Below are 20,369 nucleotides of genomic sequence, written 5' to 3' on the forward strand. Positions count from 1 at the left end.
AAACAGCACCTGCTGTTTGACATGTTCAAAGGCTTAGGCCTGAGTTAGGATTCTTGCCTGTGTGGCTGCCTATAGCATCATTGTTATTAACAAGCTCCATCATTTTTTCATCACTATGCCCAAAAATCATAACTGTGAAGATGGCAGTTCAGATCCATCCTATTTTTACTACTAGAGAGGCGCTGTGCTGGAGGGGTTGTGGGGAAGCAGGGGACATACTTGTGCATGTGGTGGTTGTGTGTGTCCCAGAATTAGAAGGTTTTGGGAGGGAATTATTAAAGAGATTCATCTTATGACAAAATGCTTCCTAGAGATCCCCTGAACTGCTGACTTAATGCTCCAGTAAAGGAGCTACATTTTGAATAGAACGACAAATTAATTTCTTTTTTATTGTTAGCTGCAAGATTTTGTAGCTCTTAGGAGCTTCCGCTGCTACCGTTTTGTTGTCTTGTTTTATAATGAAAATAAGATCACAGTGTTTTTTAAATATGGAGCTAAAAAAATGTGTAACCCACACACCTCCTGGGTGTGGTGCTCTGTCGTCTCTAGTGGCATTGAGCGAGAGATTAATGAGTCTGCTTCAGCCTTAGCTAAGGCCCAGGTGGCTTTTAGCTCATGTAGTAGAGGTTCATGCACTAAGCTCTAGAAGTTCCAGGTTTGATCCTGACCAGAGCGGTCTGTCAATGTTACAAATTCAGACCTTTTATTTTAACTGGGAACCCACATTTTTTTCAGTTCAGTTCTGGTTCAGGACCAGGAGCTAGGACAAAGCTGGGGTTCAGGGTCAGTACCGGTTTTACTCCCTGACAGAGAGGTAAAATAAATAAAATAAAATATACCTATTGCGTAGAGCTGGAAGGGACCTTGGAGGTCATTGAGGCCAGCCCCTTGCCTTCACTAGAAGGACTGAGTACTGATTTTGCCCTAGATCCTTAAATGGCCCCCTCAAGGATTGAACTCACAATTCTGGGTTTAACAGGCCAATGCTCAAACCACTGAGCTACCCCTCACCTGTCTGAAGAATGGCAGTTAAGCACCCGAGTCCCCCTTGAGTCTCCCACCCCGAGCATAAAATAGTGAGTTTGTGGTCTAGGGGCAGGAACTAGGACTCACCAAACTCGCCTCACGTGGAGGCCACCAAACAGCCATTACATGAGAACAAGGTTGAACAGTGCTGCGCAGGGCAGGATTCAGGCTCTGTAGCTCATTAGCAGTGTCCTGAGGCCATCAGTTCCCCCCTGAGCACTTATCTTCATGAATGAGACTGTTTTCAGGAAAAGTAAGTTCTGACCTTTTTGAAGCTCACACAGGCCCTATCTCGCCTTTCCAGACAAACAGGTAAAATCTCCCACATGCTGCCGTCCTTCTCAAACAGTCTTCAGTGAAGTGCCCCACCCTATTCTTAAAGTGCAGCTCCCATTAACCACAATACAAACACTGACAATGCAACAGCAAAACATGTATTAAGATAACATCCAAATTCACTTCTAAGTACAGAAGTGTTATACTAATCCAACAATTTCTGCAGGTTTCTTCATGCATATTTTTTCAGCACTATATGGGATATCCACAGAGTTTGAACATCTAACTTTCAGTTCTACAACCCAGGTTCTACCTCACTTACAGGAGCACCTAATGGGCCAGAGGAGCATACTGTTAGCATGTATGGGAGCCAGTGGGTGCCCTCAGTGGTCTCCTGGCTACAGTGAGTGTAGCTGCCTGCATGGAACTTGTCTGCGTGCATATGGCTAGAGTGCTAGTTGCTCTCTTTAGAAAGAGCTAGGTTAGTTTTACAAGCATGGTGTCCTCCCATGTTATTACCAAGCAGGCAGTACATGGCCCAGACAACATAGTCAATTGCAGCACTGCCTTTGTCTGAGTCATCTGGCTGACTGACCCCTAACTGTCTGTATGTACAAGAAGGAGCCTTTATTGCTTGAGCTGTTTTAGCGCGGAAGCAGTTGCATTCATAAACCTCTTTATGTCATCTAGTCACTAGGGGTTGACACAGAGCCAGACTGGGTTAATGTGGGTTACAGAAACTGCTGTACTGATATAGACCTTCTGAGTGGCAAAATGACGGTGCCTTCTTCATCTGTTGTGTTAGAGGCCTAGGTTCTGTTCCAAGCTGTACCTGACGTGACCTTTTCTCAGGTACCTTTTCTGTTAAACACATAAGTGATAGTTGCCCTCAAGGCACAGTGCGATGCCTAATAAGGGTAGCGAAGTGTCCAGCAATATTAACAGCCGTCAGTAGATGACTAGAACTCATGCTCTCTGGGCTTATACTATTGTGAATTTTCCACTAGGCTAGTAAAGAGGGTGATATGCCTTTGCTCTGCTCATAAGAGTTTCTCTTGATAGTCTGTGCCTGCTGCTCCTGAGTCCCTAGATGCATATCAGTCATCTGTATCCAGGTGAGTCATCTGTATCCAGGTGGTGATGTAAGGGGAGCATCAGGAGGACTGGCTGTGGAAGGATCACAGTGGAGGTGACAATAACCAAGGTGATTTAACTGTTGGGCTTTTGTTTGGTTGTCTAGATAAGTCTCTGGTCTCCATGCTGTCACACTGCCCTAGCCTTGAGGAGAAGCTGAAGCACACAGTTTGTTCCTTGGGTCTCCTCCCACACTGCAGGAGTCTGAGGCTTCCTCACAAGGATACTCTGCTGTTTTCCTGCAGCATCTGTGATCCCCATTGCTCGCTAGGCTGAATTCAGGGAGCTGGGGGCACTGGGTCCTGTTGTTCTGCCATTCCCAGACAGTCCCTCCCGGATGGTGAGATGCAGGGGCATGGGGGAGGTTCTTCTCAGTGGGTGGGCTCTGATTTCTGGATCACATACTTGTCACGAGTGGCCACTGGCTGCGTGCCTGGGCTGGTGTCGTGCTGGTCTCTGGGAAGGACCAAGGGTTCAGGACCCTGCTCCTGGCGTTCTCCCAGGAACTGCCCATTTTCACTCTCTGGGTCTGGGCAGTGGTCATGGCTGCCTCGAAACCACAGGGATGGTGCAGAAATGCCTAGATAGCTAGAGGGGTTTGTCTGGGGACGGATAGAGATTTACGGGCAAGAGAGACCATTTCTCCATTGTCTTCTATCCCCCCAAGTACCTGTGACTCCTCCATTGCCAGCTGGTGGCTCTGCAGGGCCGTGAAGCTTGGGGCCCAGCTGTCTCTTCTGCAGTGGATTTCCCTTCGGAAGCAACATAAGATCCCGCTTGTGTCCCAGCCCAAGCTAAGGCCGTGAGTCAGCCGTAACCAGCTGTGCTCTCAATGAGCGCACCCCATGACATGGACCCGTTGTGACCTGGGCTGGGGAAGTAGATCTGCCTTGGGCTCCCCAACACCCCTCCTGGGCCAGGCCCATGACCTCCTGCACCTTTGCCCTGATAGCAAGGGTTTCTCAGCCAGGAGTACTGGGCCCATGGGTGCTGCTAGCTGCGTGCAGACCCAAGGGATTGCTACACCCCAGCTATCAGCCCCAGCCACCCCAGGGCAAAAGGCAGGTCTGCACCACTCCCTGCCCCAGTCTGCCTGTTCCTCCCCCAACCTCTCTCTGGGCAGGGCCGCCCAGCAGGGTTCTGGGCTGAGTCAGTGATTGGGACAGCAGGGCGGTGTGATGGCTGCAGGCGCCTGTGGGACACTGCTGTGCTAGGGAGGAGGGAAGGAGGGAGGGATGCTGTGTGATGACAGTCCACAGAAAGCTCTTGTGTGCAGTGCTTGTTCACAGGGATCTGCCCAGCCCTTCCTCTCTGGCAATATGCAGCAGCCAGCAGCTCAGACCGGTTTGGGGCTCTCAGTGATTGGCGGGGCCAGACACACTGGGGACACCACATCCCTGAGGCCTGATTCATACCTGGATGCTGTCAACAACCAGCCTTGGTACAAACGAGGGCAGCAGCTTGTGCTCTGCCTGCTGGGACTGGGCGGGACCAGGCTCCCAGCAGGCTCCCAGCAGTGTGCTAAAGAGGGGCTGCCCAGTGGGGAGGGGCCCAGAAGATAATCACTGACAGCTGTGGAGAGCCCAACCCTATAACAGCAGCGCCCCCGGGAGCGCCATTCTACAGGGGGCGGAAACTGAGGCACGACATGGCCAAAATCACACAGTGGTCAGTGGCAGAGCTGGGAACTGAGCCCAGACTCCTGCTCCAGCACTTAGACCAGGGGTTCTCAAACTGGGGGTCGGGACCCCTCAGGGGGTCGCAAGTTTATTACATGGGGGGGTCACAAGCTGTCAGCCTCCACCCCAAACCCCGTTTTGCCTCCAGCATTTATAATGGTGTTAAATATATAAAAAATTGTTTTTAATGTATAATGGAGGACGCACGCAGAGGATTGCTGTGTGAAAGGGGTCATCAGTACTAAAGTTTGAGAACCACTGACTTAGACCCTCTCTGCAAGCTTCCTTCCCTCCACCTGCAGAGCCTGCTCCCCCCCGCCCATTACCTGGGGGGCTCTTTCCAGATGGAACTTGAGCAAAGATGGGGAAAATCCTAATTTAGGACAAATGGAGGGAGGTGTAAGGCTGCCCAGCTGTGTGCCCCTGGGAGCAGACTCCATGGCAGGGCGTGAGAACTGGTCCCTCTGTAATCTGTCCTGGAGCACCACTGCTGTGGTGAGAATGAAGAGCCCAGGAATCCTGGGGAACTGGTTTTACACATTTTGTCTGTGCAAAGTGGATGGAGCAAGGGGGATGAAACTCCACCCACTGCAAAGGCATATAACTTCTCCAAATGGTCCAGCCGAGGAGCATTGCACCTCCGCTTCCAGGGACGCCAGTCAGCTCTGTCTGGGCTTGTGCAAGGCAGAGAGCAGGGAGTGATGGCTTCGATGGGGCTCCAGGTGCTGGGCATTGCCCTCTCTGTCATTGGCTGGCTGGGCACCATCCTGTGCTGTGGGCTCCCCATGTGGAGGGTGACGGCCTTCATCGGGAACAACATTGTGGTGGCTCAGATCATCTGGGAGGGGCTGTGGATGAACTGCGTGGTGCAAAGCACGGGCCAGATGCAGTGCAAGGTCTACGACTCCATGCTGGCGCTGCCCCAGGACCTGCAGGCGGCACGTGCCCTGGTGGTGATCGCCATCGTGCTGGCCGTGCTCGGCCTCCTCCTGGCCATCATTGGAGGGAAATGCACCAACTGCGTGGAGGACGCTTCTGCCAAAGCCAAAGTCATGATCGTCTCTGGGATCATCTTCATCATTGCTGGCATCATGATCCTCATCCCTGTCTCCTGGTCAGCCAACAACATCATCCGGGATTTCTACAACCCTATGGTCACCGAGGCGCAGAAGAGAGAACTGGGGGCCTCCCTGTACATCGGCTGGGCTGCATCTGCTCTCCTGCTCATCGGGGGGGCCCTGCTCTGCTGCAGCTGCCCCCCCCGGAATGAGAAACCCTACTCTGCCAAGTACACGACTGCTCGCTCAGTGCCGGCCAGCAACTACGTCTAGGGACCGCGCGTGCTCCGTGCCTCCTCCACCCCGGGGGCCACCCCTCCTACCCCAGCAAGACAATCAAGGAGCTGCCATCCTGTCCAGATCCAGTCCGCTGCTCTGCTTGTACCTTGTGCCTCTGCCTGAGCCCAGCTGTCCCCCCGTGGCCCTGGACTTGATGGCTGAACACAGACAGAAGCTGGCAAGGAGCTTCCCTAAGGAGAAGACTGTGGCCTTTCTGTGGGCGGGGGCCTTGGCAGAGCGGCTCGGCCTCCTGAGAGCAGAAGCCCCACAGTGCCAGGGCAGGCTGGCTGCTCAGACACGCCCTCGGCACATGCCTGGCTGACAGGTGCAGCTGGTGAGCGGCTGCACGGGCCCCAGTGCTAAGAATCTGCCACTGCAGCTTGTTTGTGCCAGTGCACAGAGAGCTCCTGAAATTCCCCAAGGTCACCTGAGCAAAGCCAGGCAGCTTGGACCTGGCTGCCAGTCAGGGCTCTGCTGGGCATCTCCCCACGGCACGGCTAGCTCCGGCGTTGTCAGCCAGCCCCCTCGCAGCTCTGGCACCACCTGTGCCCACTCAGGAGGGGGAGGTGGGGGAGGGGTGCACTGGGGAATATGTGCGGGAGCGGGGGGAGGGTAGTTGCTTCTCTGTTTCCCTTGAGATTTCAGCTGGTTCTTTAATCCAAGTTAACATGGAGAATAGCTAGAAACCGTCCCTGACTGCTCTGGCAGCGCCATGCTTCAGGGGGACAGAGAGATGACGCTGGAGCAGGGCAGGTCCTCCCTGGCCGGGAGGAGTGAGCCCAGCTCCTGCAGAGGAAGGAAAGCCGCAGCGAGGCCCAGGCGTTGCCATTCCTCCCCTGCAGCGCCTGAGGGAAGGGTGGGGGCCGCTAGGCCTCCTTCCAGTACCAGAACTCGGGTCTCCAGCAGGTGCTGGCATTTTGGACAGGCCCTTGCACAGGGGTCAAAGCGGGAGCTTTCAGTCTGAGACTGTCTCATTAGAGTGAAACTGCAACAGGCCCCCTGTGTGTGTCCATGTGTCTGTCAGTGTCTCAGGCTGGGCGTGCGTCATGTCTCCGTGGCTGCGTTTCTGTCTGTGTCTCTGGGTGTGTCTCTGAGTTTCTGTGTGTGCCTGTTGACTCGCAGCGTTGTCGTTCAGTGCGTGTCTCTGTCTCACTCTCTAGGGATCTGTCTTGCTCTTGGTGGCTCTGGCCAGGTCTACACTAGAAACTTCTGCTGGTAGCACAGTGTCACGTAGGGGTGTGCTTTGTACCACATTTCTGTGTTGGCAAAAGCTGCCAAGTAGGCGCAGGAATACCAGCAGAAAAGTCCTTTGCTGGCATAGCTTATTTCTCTCAGGGCGCCAGGCTAAGCTGTATTGGCTGCAGCACTCTTGCTGGACAAGCTGCAGCTCCCCTGGGAGGTTTGCCCCCGTGGCTGTACCTATAGAGCCATAATGGCAACACTCCGAGTGGAGACAGGGCTCTGGCCAGCTCCTAGTATCCGTCACACAGTGCTTAGTTCAGATGGCCCATCCTGAGGGGCTGGGCTGCTGAGCAGGGAGCTGTTTCCCACCGGCCCACCCCTGCTGTGTGTTTCTGCTTTGACCCATTCTCAGGCCTGTATTTGTTTAGCTGCACCTGTGATTTCTGTGTCAGCGGCACCCGCAGGAGGGGCAGTGCTGGGGACTGGATGTCAGTGGCCCAGCTGGGCAAACCGGTTTGGGAGGTGGGAGCAGAGCCAGGCAGGTTGAGCAAGAGCAGAAAGGAAAGGTGCTTCCTCTGGTGGCGCACACCCTCCCTGGGAGCCGGCTGCCACCCATGTCTCGCTCCAGCTGAGTCTGGAACAGGGCAGCTGCACCCAGACCACTGCAACAGGAACAGCCTGGAGGCTGCCCAGATCAGTCAGCTGGCTACACCTCCTGTGGGCTGCCATCCCTGGGGAGGGGCAGGCACCCAACGAGGCACCGGGCACATCCTGCGGCCTGATGTTGGCTCCCAATTATACAGACTAGACCAGGCAGCTCCAGGGCTCGCCTCTGGGAAGGGCCCCCCCGTAGGTGTGGCTGATTTGCTTCCCCAGTGGAGACCCATAGGCTGCCCCCGAGAGCTGGAGCACGGGGCAGAGCTCCGCTGATGACAAGCAGAGTGGCTGGCTCCGGGGCTGGGAGTGCCAGGAGGAGGATGGGCGGGGCGAGCTGGGGCGCTGGGATGCCAGGAGAGTGCTGGAAGGGGGTTGTGCCCCAGAGTGACATGGGAGCCCCCTTCCACAGACTGGGGGCCAGGCTGTGATCTTCCTGCCGATGTGAAATGTTAATAAATGAGTGCGATTTTCTACATTAAACTGCAGCTGCTCCAAGCCCTGCTGTGCTGTGTCTCGTTTCCCCATCCAACGAACGTGGGCTGAGCCTGTGGCCCACGCCTTGCGGCAGCTCGTTCACGGACGTTGTAGGCAGCTATGGGGCATGGGGCAGGGGATGGATCGGGGGGTTCCAGCATCAGGGCTGCAGGCCTGGTACAGCAGCAACACTTGTCTTGAACTACCCGTCCGGGCCAGTGCTCCCCATATATCCCACATCCCCCCCCAGAGACCCACCCATGGCTTGTGCTCCCCACAAACCCCACGTCCCCCCATCCAGAGCCCCACCCCGGCCCTGGCCTGTGCTCACCCCACATCCCTCCTCCAGAGCCCCACTCCCGGCCTGTGCTCCCCACACACCCTACGTCCCCCTTCCAGAGCCTCACCCGAAGCCTGTTTTCCCAACACACCCGACATCCCCCTCTCCAGAATCCCTCCCTGCCTCCAGTCTGTGCTCCATACACACCCCACGACCCCCCCTCCAGAGCCGCACCCCGCTCCTAGCCTGTTCTTCCCACACACTCTGCCACCTCCCCAGTTGCTGGGCCTGGGCCTGATTGCTGATTGGGACAGTTTATCAGAGACTGTGGTGGATTCATAGAATCATAGAATCTCAGGGTTGGAAGAGACCTCAGCAGGTCACCTAGTGCAACTCCCTGCTCAAAGCAGGACCAACCACAACTAAATCATCCCAGCCAGGGCTTCATCAAGCCTGACCTTAAAAACCTCTAAGGAAGGAGATTCCACCACCTCCCTAGGGAACCCATTCCAGTGCTTCACCACCCTCCTAGTGAAATAGATTTTCCTAAAATCCAACCTAGACCTCCCCCAGTGCAACTTGAGACCATTGCTCCTTGTTCTGTCACTGCCACCACTGAGAACAGCCAAGCTCCATCCTCTCTGGAACCCCCCTTCAGGTAGCTGAAGGCTGCTATCAAATCTCCCCTCACTCTTCTTTTCTGCAGACTAAATAAGCCCAGTTCCCTCAGCGTCTCCTTGTAAGTCATGTGCCCCAGCCCCCTGATCATTTTCATTGCCCTCCACTGGCCTCTCTCCAATTTGTCCATTCTGTAGGGGGGGAGGGGGGAACTGGACGCAATACTCCAGATGTGGCCTCACCAGTGCCAAATAGAGGGGAATAATCACTTCCCTTGATCTGCTGGCAATGCTCCTACTAATACAGCCCAATATGCCGTTGGTCTTCTTGGCAACAAGGGCACACTGCTGACTCATATCCAGCTTCTCATCCACTGTAATCCCCAGGTGTAATCGAAGGTACTGCCCGTTTTTCAGTGAAGCTCTGCTCTGGGAATGCCTGTGGGGCACGTCTCTGGCCTGTGTTATATAGCAGGTCAGGCTAGATTGTCACAGTGACCCTTTTGGCCTGGGAACGCAGGAGTCTGGAATGGGCAGTGGGACTCTGCTAAGGAAGACTGGGGCACAGGGCTTGCTGGATGAGGCAGCAAGCAGGCTACTGGGGAAATGAAGGATCATCCCCTTGGGGGTGGCAGAGGTCAGGCTGGGGCCACCCTTGAGGTCTCAGTGCTCTGAGGGTACGTCTGCACTGCAGATGGGAGTGAAGCTCCCAGCCCACACCACTAGCTCGGCGTGGTCTTTGCAGCGCTGGCAGCAGCTCCGGCTAGCCACCGGTCCAAGCTGGCCTGAGCCTTGGGTCTGAGCTCTGGGCACTGGCCTGAGTTGCCGCCCATGCACGCAGAGCTAGTGCGAGTCGGTCTGCCCAGGCTGGGAATCATAGCGCCCAGTTGCTGTGAGATCTCCTATGCCAGCCCCGTCCTCAGGTCCATTGTGGCCCCAACACCTCCACTGACAGGCCTTCCGCCTCACCCCGGGCCTAGGTGAGTGACGAGCTGAGGGAGGTTGTGTCAGGGGGACGCATGGCCCTGAGGAGAGCTGCTTCCCCATTCGCTGCTGGCTGTGGGGGCAGCAAGGTCGTCTCCTCGCTGAATGGTGCTGTCCCCATGTTGCGCCCTCAGGGCTCGCTGACCCCTGGCTTAGGAGGGAATAAGGGTGCCACACACTGGAGTATGATCTTTATTTCCTGGCCCCAGCCACCTGCCATGGTCAGGGCTACAAAGGTTATACCCTGGTCACCTTGTTATCAGTTATACCTCAAATAATATGGCCACTGATTAGTCCATCTGTTAATCGTTTCATTTCACATGATTTAGCTTTATCACATAGGCCTGCAGATTTGCCAGCCCCCTGAGCTCCAAAATAACAAAGCCAGGCCCCCCAAATCATGAGAGTTTTACAAAATTGTAAGTTGGGGTCTCTGTTTACCTGCTGGACTTGGGGGAGCCTGTTTTCCAGCTTTTCTCTGCAACCAGGGGACTAGAAAATCACTTTTTAAAAATGAAAGCTGAAATTCTCCCATAATCACAGGACTCCAGGATCTGGTGCTTCAGTAACAACATCAAACATCACAAGACTCACCATAAAATCACAAGAGATGGCAAGACTCATGCATCTGTGACATGCTCCAGGGGCTCATGTGGCAGCCAGCCTTTCCTGAGTGACGTTCTGGCCTGGGTCACAGTATACCGGGCACTGCTGAATGGCTTTGTCGAGGGGTTTGCAGTCCTCTCCCACTCCCACTGGGGCTTACTGTAGATCTCCAGCACCTCTGCACCTGCCACATGCAGCAGGGAGAAGGCTTTCACCCTCCCTGGCTTCTCTGTAATTCCACTTGCTGCAGCTGCCTCCTCCAGTTCTCTCCCAAGTTCCCTTCCCGTCTGAGCCAGGCAGGTTCATAGATTAATAGATTTCAAGGCCAGATGGGATCATTGTGATCATCTAGTCTGGCCTCCTGTATACACAGGTGAAAGTAAGCCGGTGCGCCATACCGGGTCAGCCCGGCTTCCCCAGGGGGCAATTTAAAGGGCCTGGGGCTCCAGCAGGGGCTCTCCCATGATGTAAGTGTGAATGACATCCTTTGTCCCTAGATGTATCCATTTACATTTAGCCGTATTAACATGCACATTGTTGGCTTGGGCCAAGCTTACCATGTGATCCAGATCGCTCTGTGTCAGAAACCTGTCCTCTTCATTATTTACCATGCCCTCCATCATTGTGTCATCTGCAAACTTTATCCACGATGATTTTATGTTTTCTTCGAGGTCGTTAATAAAAATGTTAAATAGCCTAGGGCCAAGAAAGATCCCTCCCTGCAGGATTCCACTAGAAACACACTGTTCAATGATGATTCCCCACTTACAATTACACTTTGAGACTTATTAGTTAGCCAGCTGTTAATTAATTTCATGTGTGCCATTTTCGTTTTGCATCTTTGTAGTTTTTTAATGAAAATGTCATGCGGTACCAAGTCAAATGCCTTTCAGACGTCTAACTATATTATATCAACATTATTCCCGTCATCATCTAAACTTCTAATCTCATCAAAGAAGATATTTAGTTAGTGTGACAGGATCTATTTTCCATAAACCTGGGGATACACAGAGGTCTTCTGGGGGTCCATCAACTCATCTAGGTATTTGCCTAGTTTTACTACAGGCTACGCAAAAACCACTAGCAAAGTCGGTACAAACTAAAATTTCCTACAGTCTATGACTTGTTTATGCTGCTCTATATGCTATACGCTGAAATGTAAGTACAATATTGATATTCCAATTGATTTATCTTATAACTCTATGGTAAAAATGAGTAGGTATGCAATTTTTTAGTCATAGTGTGCTGTGACACTTTTGTATTTTTATGTCTGATTTAGTAAGCAAGTAGTTTTTAAGTGAGGTGAAATTTGGGGTATGCAAAACAAATCAGATTCCTGCAAGGGGTACAGTAGTCTGGAAATGTTGAGAGCTACTGCCATAAACCCATGTTAATTGGCATTAATTACATTACTTTCTCTTACATTACTCTAATCAAATCCCATATCGCCTGCTCCATTATCTTGCCTGGGATGGATGTAAGCCTAATAGGCCTATACCCAGGTCATCATTTACCCTTTTTAAATATTAGTACAACATTAGCGTTCTTCCAGTCTTCTGGAACTTACCCAGCGTTCTAAGACTTATTGAAAATCAACATTAGTGGTCAAGCAAGCTCCTCAGCCAGCTCTTTCAGAACTCTTGGATGCAAGTTATCTGGACCTGTTGATTTAAAAATGTCCAACTTTAGTGGCTTCTGTTTAAAATCCTCCTAAGATACTAGTGAAATGGAAAGAGTGTTATCATGTGATATGACGACATCATCAGTTTTCTTCCCAAATACAGAACAGATATATTTATTGAACACTTCTGTCTTTATGGCATAATTTTTCAGGGCCGCCCAGAGGGGGCGGGGGGGGGGGGGGAAGTGGGGCAATTTGCCCCAGACCCCGAGTCCTGCAGAGGCCCCCACAAGAATACAGTATCTATAGTATTGCAACTTTTTTTTAGGGAAGGGGCCCCCAAAATTGCACTGCCCCAGGCCCCCTGAATCCTCTGGGCGGCCCTGTAATTTTTGATAATTCTACCATTTCCCTCTAGCAATGGACCAATGCCATTGTCAGGATTCTTTTTGTTCCTGATATACTTAAATAAACCTCCTTTATAGAATTATAGAATATCAGGGTTGGACGAGACCTCAGGAGGTCATTTAGTCCAACCCCCTGCTCAAAGCAGGACCAAACCCAACTAAATCATCCCAGCCAGGGCTGTGTCAAGCTGGGCCTTAAAAACCTGTAAGGATGGAGATTCCCCCACCTCCCTAGGTAACCCATTCCAGTGCTTCACCACCCTCCTAGTGAAATAGTTTTTCCTAATATCCAACCTAAACCTCCCCCGCTGCAACTTGAGACCATTGCTCCTTGTTCTCTCATCTGCCACCACTGAGAACAGCCTAGCTCCATCCTCTTTGGAACCCCCCGTCAGGTAGCTGAAGGCTGCTATCAAATCCCCTCCTCACTCTGCTCTTCTACAGACTAAATAAGCCCAGTTCCCTCAGCCTCTTCTCAGAAGTCATGTGTCCCAGCCCCCTGATCATTTTCGTTGCCTCTACTGGACTCTCTCCAATTTTTACATATCCTTTCTGTAGTGGGGGCCCCAAAACTGGATGCAATACTCCAGATGTGGCCTCACCAGTGCCAAATAGATTGGAATAATCACTTCCCTCGATCTGCTGGCAATACTCCTACTAATGCAGCCCAATATGCCATTGGCCTTCTTGGCAACAAGGGCACACTGCTGACTCATATCCAGCTTCTCATCCACTGTAATCCCCAGGTCCTTTTCTGCAGAACTGCCACTTAGCCAGTCAGTCCCCACTCTGTTACGGTGCATGGGATTCTTCTGTCCTAAGTGCAGCACTCTGCACTTGTCCTTGTTGAACCTCATCAGCTTTCTTTTGGCCCAATTCTCCAATTTGTCTAGGTCACTCTTGACCCTATCCCTACCCTCCAGTGTATCTACCTCTCCCCACAGCTTAGTGTCATCTGTGAACTTGCTGAGGGTGCAGTCCACGCCATCCTCCAGATCATTAATGAAGATATTGAACAAAACCGGCCCCAGAACTGACTCCATCTTTTGTCCTTAATGCTAACACCTTTTGTTCCATCCTGACCCCAAGTGAGCAGGGCATGACACACCCACAGCAGCTCTGGGAAGAGAGGGCCCCAGCATCTGATATGGGTCAGGGTGATGAACAGATGACACTTGTAACATGTCCGTTTCCAGTGACTCCAGGGGCTCCTGTTACAAAGGAGGGGCTCTGATGGGTTCCCATGGTTAGCAGGGACTTCTGCAAGGTCAGGGGGATGGGAGCCCACCCAGGGGCACCAAACGGGGGGAAGGGGGGCCACAGGCCATGGCCCTCCCACTTTTCACCACAGGCCCAGCCCCCTGCCAGGCCGGAAGCTGGAGCCCGGCCCAGGTAAGAGCAGCCCGGGGAGTCTGAGCAGCTGTGGGGAGCTGAAGACCCTCCACCTGCCCAGGGTGGGGGAGGGGCCCAAGAGCAGCCCCAGCCCATGTCCCCACTCCCCAGGCTTCCTGTGCAGGGCAGATGGAGGGTCCATGGCCTGGCTGTGGCTCTTCAGCCCTCAAGGCCCTGCCCCTCGGCCAGGCCGGAAAGCAGAGCCGGGTCGGGGTAACAGCTGTGCAGGCAGCTGTGGGGAGCCACGGACCCTGCACGCCGCAGGGCAGGGACATGGGTAGGGGCTGCCCCGGGCAGGTGGATGGGCCCAGACTCCCCAGCCCAGCTCTGGCTTCCAGCTTGGCCAGGGGGCAGGGCCTCGGGGAAGAGGAGGAGCAGGGGTGGGGCCACGGAGGAGGCATGGCTATGTGGCCCCCCACTTTTAGGAGGAATCTGTTGCCCCGGAGCCCACCCCAGAGAGAGAGAAGAGGAAGGAGCCGGAGCAAAACGGAGGAGAGAGGAATGGGGAGCAGGGAAGTGAGACTACAACCAAAGACAATGGGACAAATGACACAAATAGCAGTGTTGTTCCTTTGGAGCAGTAACAGGGCGTGTCCACTCTGCAGGGCTTTGTGACACTACCTAGTGATCCACAGCTGTGTCTGGTAACCAAACACTGTCACGGATTCATATGCTGGTGTGTTTACTTCAGTTCATTCTGTAATGAGAACCGCACTTAGCCAGCCAGCGAGTAACTTCATAGTTACCAGCAATTGCTGAGCATTCAACAGTCCCTGCAAAACAACCCTCTGCATTTCTGTGGTTAATGACACCTTCCAGCCTGACTCATGACCAGCCAACCACAGCAGGACAAGCTACAGCTCAACAGGCACCCCGACCAAAAGATCAGCCTTCTACAAGCCACTCAGAGCTGGTATCCCTTCTTTTATTACAGCAGTGGGAACCCTTCAGCTGGCCAGCTCTTGGCTGAAACTGGTGCAAACCCTGCAGGAAGCACGTAACTAGGAGAATATGTTAGAATCCCGGAATTACTTTCAGAACAGTTAGGTGATGTCTAGCACTAGGGTCTCCTAACTCTTTCTGATATAAAACCGTATTTTCAGTTGCTTATAACTTTGTCAAACTTTAACTATTTGGTCTGATTTAGAAGTTGGTCCAATAAAAGATGTTACTTCAGCCACCTTGTCCTGGGACCAACAGAGCTACAATGGTACTGCAAAAATTAAAGTTGTCCATGCAACCTTTATTGGGCCCCCTTGGGGCTATGCATAGGGAGAAGGACAGCTCAGTGGTTTGAGCATTGGCCTGTTAAACCCAAGGTTGTGAGTTCAATCCTTGAGGGGGCCATTTAGAGAACTGGGGTAAAAATCTGTCTGGGGATTGGTCCTGCTTTGAGCAGGGTGTTGGACTAGGTACCTTCTGAGGTTCCTTCCAACCCTGATATTCTATGCCAATACAGTCTTTAATGATATGATTACACACTAGTTTTCCAGAGGGCCCCAGCCTCATTCACTGCACAGGATGGAGAGTGCTCTGGGATGAATCAGGCTGGTGCAGCGAAGGAGTCTCTTATCTGTAGAACCTCATTTGTTGCAGAAGTTGGAGGCTGTGTAGTGCAGGGGGCAGGGGTCTGCAGGAAGAGAAAGGATGGTCTCATGATTAAGCCACAGAGTTCCTGTAGGATGCAATGTTCACAGTTGGTCATTAATTGTTTGTTCCTTGTTTTCTGGGTGCCCAGCATGAGACACTTGGGTTTGAGTTGCAGAAGTGCTGAGCACCCACAGCTGCAGCTGAATTCAACAGGAGCTGTGTGAAGATATTGTAACTGCCTGTTCTGATATAAAGTGCTATAAATAAAAGTGTTGAGTCAAATTCAGGTGCAAGGCAACTCAAGTCGGACACTCAAATTAATTAATTTTGCCTTTAATCTGTCTGTGCTTTAGTTCCCCAAGTGTAAAATGAGAATAACACCATCTCCCTGTGGGAACACAGGTGTTCTGAAGCACTCAGGTACTGTAGTGATGAGCACCACAGAAAAGCCCATTAGAAATTAGTAATTCTGTTTTTGGTGCAGTTTTTGAATAGTGGACAGTAAATAAGGCACTGGGCCACACATTAAATGATAAAGATCAATTTTGAAGCACTTTGAGGAGAGGAAAGTGATCAGGAACCGTCAACATGGATTCACCAAGGGCAAGTCATGCCTGACTAACCTAATTGCCTTCTATGAGGAGATAACTGGGTCTGTGGATGAGGAGAAAGCAGTGGACATGTTATTCCTTGACTTTAGCAAAGCTTTTGATATGGTCTCCCACAGTATTCTTGCCAGCAAGTTAAAGAAGTATGGGCTGGATGAATGGATTATAAGATGGATAGAAAGCTGGCTAAATCGTTGGGCTCAACGGGTAGTGATCAATGGCTCGATGTCTAGTTGGCAGCTGGTATCAAGCAGAGTGTCCCAAGGGTTGGTCCTGGGGCCGGTTTTGTTCAATATCTTCATTAATGATCTGGAGGATGGCTGGATTGCACCCTCAGCAAGTTTGCAGATGACACTAAATTGGGAGGAGTGGTAGATACGCTGGAGGGTAGGGATAGGATACAGAGGGACCTAAACAAATTAGAGGATTGGCCAAAAGAAACCTGATGAGGTTCAACAAGGACAAGTGCAGAGTCCTGCACTTAGGAAGGAAGAATCCCATGCACTGCTACAAACTAGGGACCGAGTGGCTAGGCAGCAGTTCTGCAGAAAAGGACCTAGGGGTTACAGTGGACGAGAAGCTGGATATGAGTCAACAGTGTGCCCTTGTTGCCAAGAAGGCTAATGGCATTTTGGGCTGTATAAGTAGGGGCATTGCCAGCAGATCGAGGGATGTGATCATTCCCCTCTATTCGACACTGGTGAGGCCTCATCTGTAGTACTGTGTCCAGTTTTGGGCCCCACACTACAAGAAGGATGTGGAAAAATTGGAAAGAGTCCAGCAGAGGGCAACAAAAATGATTAGGGGGCTGGAGCACATGATTTATGAGAAGAGGCTGAGGGAACTAGGATTATTTAGTCTGCAGAAGAGAAGAATGAGGTGGGATTTAATAGTTGCTTTCAACTTCTTGAAAGGGGGTTCCAAAGAGGATGGATCTACACTGTGCTCAGCTCTCAGATGACAGAACAAGGAGTAATGGTCTCAAGTTGCAGAGGGGGAGGTTTAGGCTGGATATTAGGAAAAACTTTTTCACTAGTAGGGTGGTGAAGAACTGGAATGGGTTACCTAGGGAGGTAGTGGAATCTCCTTCCTTAGAGGTTTTTAAGCTCAGGCTTGACAAAGCCCTGGCTGGGATGATTTAGTTGAGGTTGGTCCTGCTTTGAGCAGGGGGTTGGACTAGATGACCTCCTGAGGTCCCTTCCATCCCTGATATTCTATGATTCTATGATTCTAAGATGAAAAGATATTGAACAGTTGCCAACCCCCTGCTCAAAGCAGGACCAATTCCCCAGTAAATCATCCCAGCCAGGGCTTTGTCAAGCCTGACCTTAAAAACCTCTAAGGAAGGAGATTCCACCACCTCCCTAGGGAACCCAGTCCAGTGCTTCACCATCCTCCTAGTGAAAACGTTTTTCCTAATATCCAACCTAAACCTCCCCCTCTGCAACTTGAGACCATTACTCCTTGTTCTGTCTCGAACTCCTGGCTCTCAGCCCAGTGCACCTCCCCCTAGGCTAAGAGGTATTGGAATTGGGGGCAGAGGCTGGTTAGCGTGGGCCACTCACTGAGGCTGGGGAGTATGGCCTGGGGAGCTGGAATATTCAGAAAATCATGAGCACACATACACATATGTACATATATGTGCACACTTATATATGTACATATACACATGTACATACATGTACACATGCACACACACAATCCACCTTCATGAAGAGTAGTCACCGAAAAAGCTCAGCCTGAACAGGTAAAGTTTGGCATTGGTGGGTATAATGGACAGGGTTGGGCAAAGGTAACCATTGGTATCACGGCTGCTCTGCCTATGGGAAGCCAGCTCTGTCTCCTAGAACTTGGCCTGTGGTGCAGACGCCCAGCATAAGACCCCAAGTGCGACTTCTTCTCACATCGTAGCGATGGGAAACCGAGGCACAGCAAGGTCAGAGTGACTTGCCCAAGGTGACCGAGGGAGACTGTGGCAGAGCCAAGTCTTCTGAGTCTGACCAGCTAATTTGGGGCCTTGCTCCATCTCCCCGTGCTGTTGCAGCCCCTGGTTTCACCTCCCACAAACTACCGGCATTCGGTTTGAGGGATGTGTGTGTGTGCAGTGCAGCATCTCTAATCCGCTCTTCCCACTGTCTCCAAAGGTGAGAGCGTGAGTTGCCCGTAAGCCATGGTGGTGATGGCTGTGCAGATGGGGGGCCTGGCCTTGTCGGTGCTGGGCTGGCTAGGCACCATCCTGACCTGTGCGCTGCCCATGTGGAAGGTGACGGCCTTCATTGGCTCCAACATCATCGTGGCCCAGGTGTTCTGGGAGGGGCTGTGGATGAACTGTGTGTACGAGAGCACAGGCCAAATGCAGTGCAAGGTCTACGACTCGCTGCTGGACCTCTCCTCGGACCTCCAGGCAGCCCGAGCCCTAGTTGTGGTCTCCATTGTGGTGTCCTTCCTTGCCCTCCTTATTGCCATCTTTGGGGCCGAGTGCACCAGGTGCGTCGATGACAAGGGAGCCAAGGCCAAGATCTCCATCACCGCCGGGGCTGTCTTCATTCTGGCCGGGATTGGGCTGCTCATCCCTGTGTCCTGGTCGGCCAACACCATCATCAGCAACTTCTACAACCCCATGGTGCCAGAGGCTTTAAAGAGGGAGCTGGGGGCTTCCCTCTATGTGGGCTGGGCCTCAAGTGCCCTCTTGGTGTTTGGGGGGGCCACCCTGTGCTGCTCCTGCCCCCCCAGCCAAGATGCGCCGTACCCCATGAAGTACAAAGCGGTGAAGCACTCCAGCCTGGGGAGCTATGCCCTTAAGAACTATGTGTGAGGAGCCCTGCCTTGCCCCCCCTGGAGATCCCCCCCTCACCCCGGCCCATCCCACGTGCTCGCAGGGGCCCCTTCACAGCCATCCAAACAGATGTTGGCTTCAAGCCGAAGTGTGTGAAATTTGCAGGGGTTCCCCTCCCGGTCTGGGTCCTGCCCCACATGTATCCTCCTACCTGCATCTCACCCCACCTGTCCCACTTCCCCACGCGTTTCCCTGCCTGCATCCCACCCTCCCCATCCCACCTCCCGATGTGTATCCCCCCTGCATCCCACCCCACCTCCCCATGCGTTTCCCTGCCTGCAGCCTATCCCACCCCACCATGTGTATCCCCCCCGCATCCCACCCCACCATGTGTATCTCCCCTGCCTGCATCCCACTCAACCTGTCCCACCTCCCCATGTTCCCCGCCACTGCATCCCATCCATCCCACTTTCTCGTGTATCCCCCTGCATTCCACCCCACACATCCCACCTACTCGTGTATCCCCCCTGCATTCCACCCCACATGTCCCACCTACTCGTGTATCCCCCCCACGTCCCACCCCACACGTCCCGCACATATTTCCTCCTTGCCCATGTCTCACCCCACTTGTCACCTCCCTACACGTATCCCCTCCTTGCTGGTGTCCTGCCCCATGCACCCCCCCTCCCTCCCCATGCCTGCTCCCCACCCACATCCCACTGGACGTGTGCTCTCTCCCTGTCTGTTCTGTTCTGTGTAGGCTCTTACACCACACGTACTCCCATCGTTTCTAAGTGCCGTCTAGTCGGCCCACAAAGGCTGGTGGACCTGATCAGGCCTGGGCCAATCAGGCACGTCCAGTCAGCCTGTAGCCCTTTCCTCAGGGCTCTTTATTCTTTGTTCTCAGCTGTGACCGTGGGCCCCCCAGGCTCTATAGCTGAAGGGGCTGGACCTTCCCCAGCCTGGAGCAGGGGGCCCGGGGTTTCCTGCCCTCTCACACCCTCCTGCTGCAGCCACAAGAGACCACCCTGCAAACCCTCTCCGGGAGCTGGGCTCCTCTGTAGCCCCTGGCTGGGAAGCATCAGCCCAGTCCCTCAGTGCTGCCCAGAAGGGCCATACTGGCCAGTTCCAGACGGGGAGGTCAGTGCAGGGCGGCTTTGGAAGCAGCTCCTGGGGACACGGGCAGCGGCTCCAGGCCCTTCGTTACTGGTCTAACCAGCTGTGGAACAGGCAGCACTGAGGGACAGGAGGCTGGAGCCCCTGAGCCAGCCACAACCCCCCCCCGCAGCCCCTGCCCCACACACAACCCCCCCCCCCGCAGCCCCTGCCCCAGCCTCAACCCCCCCGCAGCCCCTGCCCCAGCCACAACCCCCCCGCAGCCCCTGCCCCACACACAACCCCCCCGCAGGTCCTGCCCCACACACAACCCCCCCGCAGCCCCTGCCCCAGCCACAACACCCCGCAGCCCCTGCCCCACACACAACCCCCCCGCAGCCCCTGCCCCACACACAACCCCCCCGCAGCCCCTGCCCCACACATAACCCCCCAGAGCCGCTGCGCCAGCCACAACCCCCCACAGGTCCTGCCAAATCCACAACCCCCCCACAGCCCCTGACCTAGCCATGACCTCACCACAGCCCCTGCACAATCCACCCCCGCCACAGCCCCTGCCCCAGCCATTATCCCCCACAGCCCCTGCCCAGCCATTCCCCCCCGCCAGCCC

The 20,369-nt window shown here is 53.4% G+C and overlaps 2 protein-coding genes across 3 annotated transcripts in view; both read left to right on the top strand.

The window, feature by feature from the left end:
• LOC123353183 (claudin-4-like) overlaps window positions 1-19,951 on the top strand; it is a 34,081-nt gene extending 14,130 nt beyond the window's left edge. For both annotated transcript variants that reach the window (XM_044994103.1, XM_044994102.1), the window contains exon 3: window positions 18,015-19,951. In XM_044994103.1, the coding sequence (XP_044850038.1) occupies window positions 18,041-18,685 (645 nt within the window). In that variant the 5' untranslated portion in view covers window positions 18,015-18,040 and the 3' untranslated portion in view covers window positions 18,686-19,951. The remainder of the gene's footprint in view (window positions 1-18,014) is intronic.
• CLDN4 (claudin 4) lies at window positions 4,411-5,997 on the top strand. Its single transcript, XM_044994104.1, has one exon. It carries the CDS (start codon window positions 4,817-4,819, stop codon window positions 5,444-5,446), a length of 630 nt encoding a protein of 209 aa, XP_044850039.1. The 5' UTR covers window positions 4,411-4,816; the 3' UTR covers window positions 5,447-5,997.
• Window positions 19,952-20,369: the final 418 nt, after the last annotated feature.

Source organism: Mauremys mutica, chromosome 19 (assembly GCF_020497125.1).
Source record: "Mauremys mutica isolate MM-2020 ecotype Southern chromosome 19, ASM2049712v1, whole genome shotgun sequence".
Taxonomy (NCBI): domain Eukaryota; kingdom Metazoa; phylum Chordata; order Testudines; family Geoemydidae; genus Mauremys; species Mauremys mutica.